Below are 9,250 nucleotides of genomic sequence, written 5' to 3'. Positions count from 1 at the left end.
CCAGCTGGAGATCCTCACACTGAAGGCTCTGCTCGGGGACAATTCCTTCTCATGGAGGCTGTGCCCACCTCGTGGGGTCACCCAGCTCACACTGCTGCTCCTTAGGAAGCAGCACGCTGCTCATCTGTGCGGAAAACAGATGAAGAGGCAGAGCTTTGAGCCCTGATCCTCGCCCTTAGGTGAAGCTTACAGCCCTTGGATGAGCTCTGGGAGCCCCGATGAGCGTCCCGGTGCCCCCCAGCAGGTTTTGGGGGCTGCTGTTCCTGAACCAGAGCTCTTAGTGCCAGCTGAACTTGCAAGGAGAGGAGTCAGCACTTCTGGCCGCATACAGCCCCTGCTTTCAGGATGGGTGAGGGACCTGGAAGTGCTGTAAGGAACACCCACATGAGCAGAGACGTGCCGGAAAGGCCACTGGGCTTCCCACCTTCCCCTCTCTGTCCTTCCCTGTTTCCACGGTCGGGGCACTTGACTGGCTGCTTTGTTTCAAATGTTGCTGCCTCATTGGCTCCCGGCTCAAATCTCCTCTATTCCTGCTCCACTTCTTACAAGCTTCACTGTTAACCCCTCCGAGCCTCGCAGCTGTTGATCACAGCTCCTCTCTTCCTTCCCTCCCTCCCTCCTCGCTTGCCAACGGATCCTCACGGCGTGGGTGAGCGCAGCCGGAGCCACTTCCAGCCCTGGAAAATGGTAATGGAAGCACAGCACGGAGGTGGGCGCCTGCAGGGAGGTGGTGTGGAGCTGGGAGGAACCCGTTCTTTGGGTGGCTCACCTTGGAGCAAAGCTTGCGGCACCAGGAAGCAGCGTGGGGCTTGGCACAGCTTCACCCTCTGTTTCCATGCCTGTCCGTGTGCCGCTCGTCCCGGTGCCGTGCTGAGGGAGCAAAGCTGGTCTGTCCCCGTGCCAGCACAAACCCAGTTTCAGCATGCAAGAAGAGGGGGGACGGTGAGAACCCATCTGCCCCGCTCACCCCATCCACAGGGCTCAGGATGTCCCAATCCTGCCTGGCTCCAGAGGGAAGTTTGCGGAGTCAGGAGCACAGCTGTGGCTGCTGGCCCCAAACCCCCCCGTTCTGTGCTGGTGTTCCTCAGCCCCGTGCCCTCCTGCCCCTCTCAGAGTTCCTTCAGCAAGTTCCTTCAGCAGCAGTTTTCCTTCCTTCTTCCCGCTCTGGCTTGCGGGAAGCAGGGTGGTGATGGTGAGTAATGTGGAGTCTTGCTGATATATTTTGTTAACGAGTTTCAGGCAGGGTTTGGCAGGGGCTGAGCACTGAGGGGAGGCTGCTCGGAGGAAGTTTCTTTGCTTTTCAAGCCCGGGCGAGGCTGACTGTGCTGGAAACAAGCAGAGCAATGGGACACTCTCCACCTTGCTGCTGGAGCAGGTTGTTTGCCCTCCAATCTGCTGAGCTGGCTTTTGAAGGCAGCGAGCCCAGTTCTGGCTGATGCGAGCAGGGGATTCTCTTTGCCCTGCTGGTGGTGTTTGTATGGGAGGCAGAGCCTGAGGCTGCTTGATTTGAGCCCGTGAAAAAGGGGAGTAATTCCTCTTGGACCGAGGTGGGGGGTGAAGCTGAGACGCACATCTGTGCTGCTCTGGAATTGGACTTTCCAAAAGGAATATCTCTTTGGAGCAGGCTTCCTGCTCTGTGCAGAGGAAGGACTCAGTGCTGGGTGATGTTTCCCAGCTGGTAGGGAGCGAAATGATCCCATGGGAAGCACAGGAGGGGGTGGGGGTGTCCCTGGGTGCCTGCAGGGTGAGCTCAGCAGCACGGGGCTGGTTGAACCCCCATAAAACATCCCCACAGTCAGGGCTGTGATGTTTGTTCTGATCCAGAATGCCGCTGCTTTCCCATTCAATCTCTGTTTGGAGCAGCTCAGAGGAGACCTCAGCACTGGAGCTGTGCTCACTCTGAAGCTCTCCCCGATGCTCTGGGTGCAGAGAATCCAGAGGCACCAACTCCTTGCGGAGACACAGAATGCTTGGAGAAGAGGGAAGCGTGCCAGGGGAAATCAGTGCTTGTGGGCTCCTCCTCATTCTTTCTTTCACTATTTTTTGTTTTACTTTTGAAAGGTAAGAGTGAGCTCCCGACCCGTGATAGTGTAAGGCTGGGGAGCTTGCCAGCAGTGGGGAATATTCTGCTCTATTTTAGTTTACTCCTGGCTGCCAGAAGTGTTCGTTAATGGCTGACTAATTAAACAAAGCTGAGATAAAGGGAATGTGACCTGGGTTTGGACAGGGCTGAGGAATGTGCAGAGCTCCAGGAGAGGCAGAGGGGTGGATTTTAACCCTTCCCCTTCCCCGTGTAGCCGGCTGAAACACCGCTGATGTGTTGGACTGAGGGGGTGGGGGTGACAGTGAGGGTCCTCCAGCCGTGCCTCTTTGTGTTTCTGTTCTGCTGCCAATCCAGAAGGAGGTCAGTGAGATCAGGCTCAGCTTGGAGGTTGGTTGTGTGAAGTAGCTGAGTCCCACTGCGTTCACTTTCCCTCTGCCTGCAGCCTGGCAATGACCACCCTGAGAGGTGCCTTTTGCCTCCGAATCACCCAGATGTGGGATTTCTACCCGTGGTATCACACGGGGTTCCTCCGTGGGGGCTTTCGTGGGGAAGGAGCGCTCAGGAAGGGTGGAATTTTGCAGCAGGTGCTCTGAGGATCGAGGGAAGGTGCTGGGACTTCTGCAAAAAGGCAGCGTGATGCGTGCAGGTGGCAGCAAAGGAGGAAGCAGAATGAAGCAGGCACACACACACGCAGCCAGCGATGCCTGTGGGATGAAGTTTCCCTCACTCAGCAATCTGGGCTGAAGCTGCGTGCGGCCATTCGAGCTTCAATCAGCCTCGCCTGCTGGGATAAAACTTCATCAAGGTAACGAGAATAGCCTGACAGGGAGGTTTGTTTGCAGCAAGGCTCACACCCAGCTGCCTGCCCCTGAGGAATGCTTGGTGTGGTTCAGGATCTGGCCCCGTGGTGCTGGCAAATATGTGGAGCGCAGCTGTGTCAGCTCACAGCGGCCTCTGGAGGAGTGAAGTGCGGGATGGAGGAGGGCACAAATACCCCAATTTATGCAAGAGTGGGCTGGGGTGAAAGCTTTTCCCCTTCCTCAGGTGCAGGGGGAGTTGTGAGGGTTTTATAGAAGCGGGATCTGGGAAGGAGAAGCTCAGACTGAGCAAGGAGGGAGCGTTGGTGCAGTGCTGGAGCGAGGCGGGTGGCCGGGGCTGGGATTTCCTGCCTGCAGGAAGAGATTGGCTTTGGAGCCACTAATTTTACACCCAGCAGTGTGAAGGAAGCTGAATCAGGAGATTAAAATGGGAGGAAAAGGCCACAATCACCACCAGAAGGCAGTGAAAGTGGTAGAGGGGCCCGAAATCAAAGCCAGCCACGCTGGCAGGACGGGTTGGGTCGGCGTGGGATGGCAATGCTTGAGAAAGCAGAGGGTTAAACAAACAAAGCGGGGCCTGAAATGCTAGGCTGCCTGTGTTTGTTTTATTCTGCTGCCTCCGTGTCCAGATCCTTGGTGGGAAGGGTGTGGGGAGCGTTTCCTTCAGCTCTGACTGACAAACAAACAGAACTGGTTTTTCCTCCGGTGAGATGGCAGGGCTGGATATGGGAGATGCAGCCTGATGGTTCGTTCCTGCAAACCAGCAGCAGCTGGTGGTCACCAAACCCTCCTGTTTGTCTCACCTTTCCTGGACCTTCTGAGTGCTTTTTCCTCTTCGATGTGCTAAAACCCAAATTGTTTCTAACAGTGAAAATGCCGACCTCTGCACTCGTGTGGTTTTGGGCAAGCTCAAAGCATCCAAGTGCAGATCCCAGCAGCAGATCCTGACAGCAAGAAGCTTCAGGCCAGCAGTAGGAGCTGCCCTCAGCTTCAGCCATTCGCACAGCTTCCACCAGCACCTCCTGGATGGGATCCCTTTGCCCATCCCTGTGCTGGAGATGTGAGGACAGCTCAGCCACGTGGGGTTTTGTTCCTTGCACACCACTCTGCAGAGCTTTGAGCTGCACGAGGATGTGGTTGTGGTCCAGATGCTGGGGATCACAGCCTGGTTTTGAAGGAAAACGAGCAAATCAGGGCTGGCTTTACAGTGCTGTTACATTTGTCCTGATGTTTGGTTCTGGATGGTGCTGTGAGCTGCTCGTGCTCTGCGCTGCATCCAGGGAAAACGCAGAGTTGAAGGCCGTTGGCAGTTTGAGGGTTGCATTAGCAGCAGTCTGAGCGTCCATCCTTTCCCCTTGGCTCTCTGTGGTGCTTTCACAAGGGTCTGGAGGTCCAATCTTGTTCTGTTTCTCTTTGCAGAGTCTGTGTAAGCAAAAGGAGAGGCCAGCAGCCAGGCAGAGCATGCCACCAAGTGCACAGCAAAGAAATAGAGAAAAGCTGGTAGCGTTTCCTCCCCTAACTTAGGTTTTGTGCTGCACTTGGCACCCAGGACTTACTCTGAGCATCCTGTATCCATGCTCAGTATGGTCAAATATCAGGTGATGACCAACAGCACTGGTGCCCTCACACTGTCCTCGTTCCCTTAGGCTGAGCTCTGGAGGAGTGGGACCACAGCTGTTATCAGGACCGAGCTGACACCGACTTCAGTGCGTGCCCTGCTGTGGCTCTCCATAGAGTTGTCGATTTTGGGAAAGGCTTGCCAGAACTCTGAGCTCCTGCTGAGCAGCATCAACATTGTACCTCTGAGCCTGGAAGGATGCGGGCGTTCCGCTGGTGTAAACAAGCCCCCATTGTGCAAAGCTGTGGTGTTTACACGAGGAAAAATGGCTCTGGGGTCCGCCTTGGGGCCAGGCTTCCTCTGCAGCTTTGTTCTGTGCTTGCTTTCGGGCCGGGTCCCTGCTGCCCCACAGAGGTGGTCATCTCCCCCAGCCCTTCAGGGGGCAGCTCATGGACCCCACTGTGCCCAGAGGCAGCCAGAGGGTGTTTTGTGGGCATCTCGTGGGGGACAGCACCCTGTGGGCACTCCTTCATCCATCACCACTGCATGACCTTTGTTTCTGAGGAGGTATTTGCACTGCATTCCTCAGGGCTGCTGAGGGCAGAAGCATTTCCTGACCTTCAAACACATTCCTACCACGTACCGTGGGATGAGTCCATCTCCAGTTGCTGCTGGTTCAGTCAGTTCCTCGCCCCATCTGTGCTATGTCTGCAACACTCACCTTGGAGAATGGCTGCAGGGCCACAGGAGCACAGCTCTGAATCTGGGGGGGGATCCCTGAGCGTTGAGCTCAGCTGGAAGGAACTCCCCCCATCCCCCAGCCACAGCTTTCTGCACCAACCATACGATTTCTGGGCTCCTCATCGTGGCTGTCTTCATCCCAGGGTACCATGAAATGCATTCAGCCGTGGCTGGTCTCAATCACAACTGCTGTGCCAGGAATGAGCAGCACTTCTTAGAGTTCTTTTGCAGGCTGCTTTTGCTGATAGTTTTTTAAAGTCAAATCAAAAGAAGCCTCTCTCCCTGCAGCGTTCACCATTCGGATGAAGAAGTGCTGAGATCTGTGAGCAGCACAGATTGTAGCTGAGTGGTGACTGCTTGGGCACAGCTCTGCAGAGGGAAGCCATGCAACTGTCAGACCTTGAATTTGGTACCAAAGCCATGCCGGTCACATTGTTAAGTTTGGTTTCAGCAGCCTTGGTAGATGTTTAAATGTCTGAGCAAACAGTGTTTTCCTGCTAGGACAGAACACCTGCATGCCCAGCTCTTTGCAGGCCAACCTGTTTCACTCAGAAGCTTTTCCAGCTCCTGAAATGCTGCCTGGAAAGCCTCCCCTGCTCATGGCTGCAGTTCTGGATGGCTCTGTGGCTGCAGTGCCTCCAAGAAGCAGCGCCAGTTCTGCAGGCTGCGAAGCCCCAACACGGGAAGGGTGAAAGCTCGTGTGTGGGCAGAGTAAAGCCAGGGAAGCTGGCCAAAGCCACGGGCTGGTGGCCAAGGTGAGGCTTGAGCCCTGGCTTTGCACGGGCTTGCCCCTTCTTGGAGCTCCACGTTGTGCCCTGGGCTCCGTGCCCATGGGATGGGCAGAAGGTTTGGGGAGCATCAGAGCACAGATTGTCTGCTACTCCTCACTGCTGGAGAGTGAAAGAGAGTGGGGTGGGATACTGGTGAGCACGGAGGAGTCAGTAACGTGGGGCAGCTCAGGGGCTCGTGGCCATTGCCTGGGTGTCACAGGGCTGCCTGGGCTCACGCTTGCTGCCAGGCTGCTCCTCACTTTGCACTTTGAGGTCTGGAGAAGACTCCAGCCTGTGTAATTGTGGGAGGCTTTTGCTATGATTTTAAATTTAGGAGCCTTGCATCAAAGCTGGCTGAGCAAAGGGAGAGCAGGGAAGACGCTTCAACAGTGCAGCAACGTGCCTGCAAGAGCGGGGCTCAGAAGGCAAACGCTGTCCTGGATGTAGAGCAGCCCAGGTGCAAATTGCACAGGAGTGACACAGGCAGGAAGTCAGGCGAGGCCAAACCAATGCTCCTCAGCTCCGTAGAGGACAGCAGCCCTCAGCTTGCATCATCACAGTGCTGGCAGTGGGAGGAGGAACCGAGTCCATCGTCTGGTCACACAGTGACAGAGGGACGTGGGCTGAGGCTGAAGCCAGAATTTCTTCTGTGCTGTGCAGAACCCTCGACCGCCCCGGTTGTGATTGCTGCTGTGCCATTGCATCGCTTACAGTTAGAGACAGAGCAGGCTGAGGCTGTGAGCAGGGAAAGCTCCTCAAGGCTTTTAGTCTAGAGCCCAAATGCAGCTTGAAATAAAAACCAGCAACAGCAAAAACGGGGGATGAGCAGCTGACAAAGGGAGCAGCCCAGCCGGTGCGAGGGCTGGACTGGATCGAGGTGTTTCCTTCTTGGCAAGCAATGCTTTTCCCAGAGAGCACGGTCAGTTCCTGAAGAAGGGATGCTTGTTTGACAGCCCTCACCACCTCTGTCCTCCTCCAGACCTCACTGCGTCCTCCCTTTGTCCCCCGCAGGTCTGCTAACCACTCTTAACCATGTTCAGCAAGAAGAAGAAACGCATTGAGATCTCTGCACCCTCCAACTTCGAGCACCGCGTCCACACCGGGTACGACCAGCAGGAGCAGAAGTTCACAGGGCTGCCGCGGCAATGGCAGGGCATCATCGAGGAGTCTGCCAAGAGGCCCAAGCCCCTGGTGGACCCCGTGTGTATCACAGCCATCCAGCACGGCTCACAGAAGGTAAGCGGCTCTGCAACGTGCTGAGGGGAGCAGTTGAGGGCTGAGGGGTGATGGAACCCTTCTGGGAGGTGTTTGTGCCCTCTCCCTGGGTTGCCACGGAGCAGGTAAGGTGGCTGTTAGGTTCCTGAAACCTTTCAGTGTGCTCCACGACCTACTGCTTTTTCATCTACCCACTCCTGCCCACATGGGAGGAAGATAAGTGCAGAGCAAAGCTTCTCCCCTTCCTTGCCCCGTTGCATTCTCCTGGATGCTGGAAAAAAAATCCCAGGGGAAAACACGACCAGAGCAGTGCCTGTCCCTTCCCATCCCGTCCTCTCCCTTTGCCTGTTTCCCCAAGCCACCCTTATGTCATCATTTTAAGTCTGGCTTGTCTGCTTGCCTCAACTGAGGAAACCCACACCATCTCTGTGCCCTAGCTCTGGTGTTCCTCTGCCTTCACCCTCCCTAGGTCCCTGACTCTGCTCCCTTCTGCTCTACCTGGCTGCTCTCTGTTGGTGATCAGAAAAGGCACCGACACTACTGGGGCCATCCTGTGCCCCCCGTTTGGGTGAGTTTGGTCCCCCATTTGGTGGACTTTGGCAGGAGTCAGGAAGGAATCCCGATGGCTTGAACTGCAGAAGGAGAGTTAGGGCATGGTGCTGCCCATGCGAGGGCTTTTGCTTTACAGATGATCCTGGCAGCAAACCTCTTTGCTCAGTCTCACTCAGGCCGAGCTCAAAAGTCAGTACCAGCCAGAGGAGGGAAAGGGCAGTGAAGCCTTGTTTGGGCTGAGGAGCTGATGGCTTCCAGAAGGAGAAGGGCTTGCAAACATGCAGTGTGGTGAGCAGGCTGTGGTGCTGCTGGGCAGCGTGGAATCGTGGAGTCCTTTGCTCTGAGAGCAGTGAGGTGCTGGAACAGCTGCCCAGAGAGGCTGTGGGTGCCCCGTCCATCCCTGGAGGTGTTCAAGGGCAGGTTGGATGGGGCCCTGGGCAGCCTGGGCTGCAATGAAATGTGGAGGTTGGTGGCCCTGCGTGTGGCAGGGGGTTGAAGCTTTGTGATCCTTGAGCTCCCTTCCAACCCAACCATTCTGTGATTCTGCAGAGAAAAGGTTTGCACATCCTTCCTGGAGACCTTGGAGATGATGCAAAGCCCAGGCAGCACAGTAACCCTCTTAATGCCCTTCTGCCTCCCCTCTAACTGATAGCAAAGCTCGGGTGTGATAACAGAGGAGCGGTGCCCCAGCAGCAGTTTTGCTTTGTTGCCCCCAGCCAGGCTTTTGCTGGGAGTGAAATCTGCTGCCGCTGCGTGGTTTCTGATGATTATGTCCGTGGCCAAACAAAACCCCCTGCACTCCGGGTCCTGGCCAAGTGCCACGAGCCTCAAGGCAGAGCCAGAACCAGCAGCAGTCCCCCCAGGACTTCCCCACGAGCCCCCGCTCACGGTGCTCAGCCATATGGGAGGAGAGAGACAGCTGGGTCTGATTCCTGCTCTGTTTCCTACCTCCTGGAGGGGCTCAGGACAGCGTGGGCGGACCCCTGAGGCTTTGGGGACACCAGAGCTGCCTTCTTCCTGCCCTCCAGCATCCCCCATCTGTGTGTGGATCCCATGGGGCCACCTCCTATTAACAGTGCTCTGTTCGTCGTGTGTCAGCAGAGACCCCATCCCTCCCCTCGTCCCGTCTGTGTGACGCCCGCCCCCTCGCCCCCGTCACCACCAGGCTTTCATTTTTATTTTTTTATTTTTTGTTTTTATTTTTCTTTCTTTATTTTTTTTTGTTTTGTTTTCTTTCTTTCTTTCTTTCTTTTCTTTTTGTTCTGTTTCGTGTTCCGTGTTCCTGTCTACCTCTCGTCCCACGTCCTGCACAAAGACCATCGTACGGGGCACCAAAGCCGCCAAGGACGGCTCACTGACCTGGCTGCTGGATGAATTTGAGAACATGTCCGTGTCCCGTTCCAATTCTCTGCGCAGGGACAGCCCCCTTTCCCACCCCGGCGTGACCAGCTCTGCCAGGAGAACGGCCTTTCCGAGGATTTTGGCCGCAGCAAGGAGAAGAGCTGCTCCGCACCTCGCGCCGATCCCGACCGGGGCAAGGAGCGACCCCGCG

At 56.0% G+C, this 9,250-nt stretch overlaps 1 protein-coding gene across 2 annotated transcripts in view; it reads left to right on the top strand.

Annotated features, from left to right (window-relative positions):
• The first annotated feature begins 243 nt into the window (after window positions 1-243).
• The window catches only part of PAK4 (p21 (RAC1) activated kinase 4), a 13,091-nt gene continuing 4,084 nt past the window's right edge, over window positions 244-9,250 (top strand). The window contains exons 1-3 of one of the 2 annotated variants that reach the window (XM_031557596.1): window positions 244-687; window positions 6,943-7,167; window positions 9,115-9,241. In XM_031557596.1, coding sequence (XP_031413456.1) covers window positions 6,964-7,167; window positions 9,115-9,241 — 331 coding nt within the window. In that variant the 5' untranslated portion in view covers window positions 244-687; window positions 6,943-6,963. The remainder of the gene's footprint in view (window positions 688-6,942; window positions 7,168-9,114; window positions 9,242-9,250) is intronic. The other variant, XM_010727074.3, reaches the window with a different exon arrangement.

The sequence above is a fragment of the Meleagris gallopavo genome, unplaced genomic scaffold (assembly GCF_000146605.3).
Source record: "Meleagris gallopavo isolate NT-WF06-2002-E0010 breed Aviagen turkey brand Nicholas breeding stock unplaced genomic scaffold, Turkey_5.1 ChrUn_random_7180001869617, whole genome shotgun sequence".
Taxonomy (NCBI): Eukaryota; Metazoa; Chordata; class Aves; order Galliformes; family Phasianidae; genus Meleagris; species Meleagris gallopavo.
Note: the sequence above shows the minus strand (reverse complement) of the source record. Positions and strands in the feature narration are given on the sequence as shown.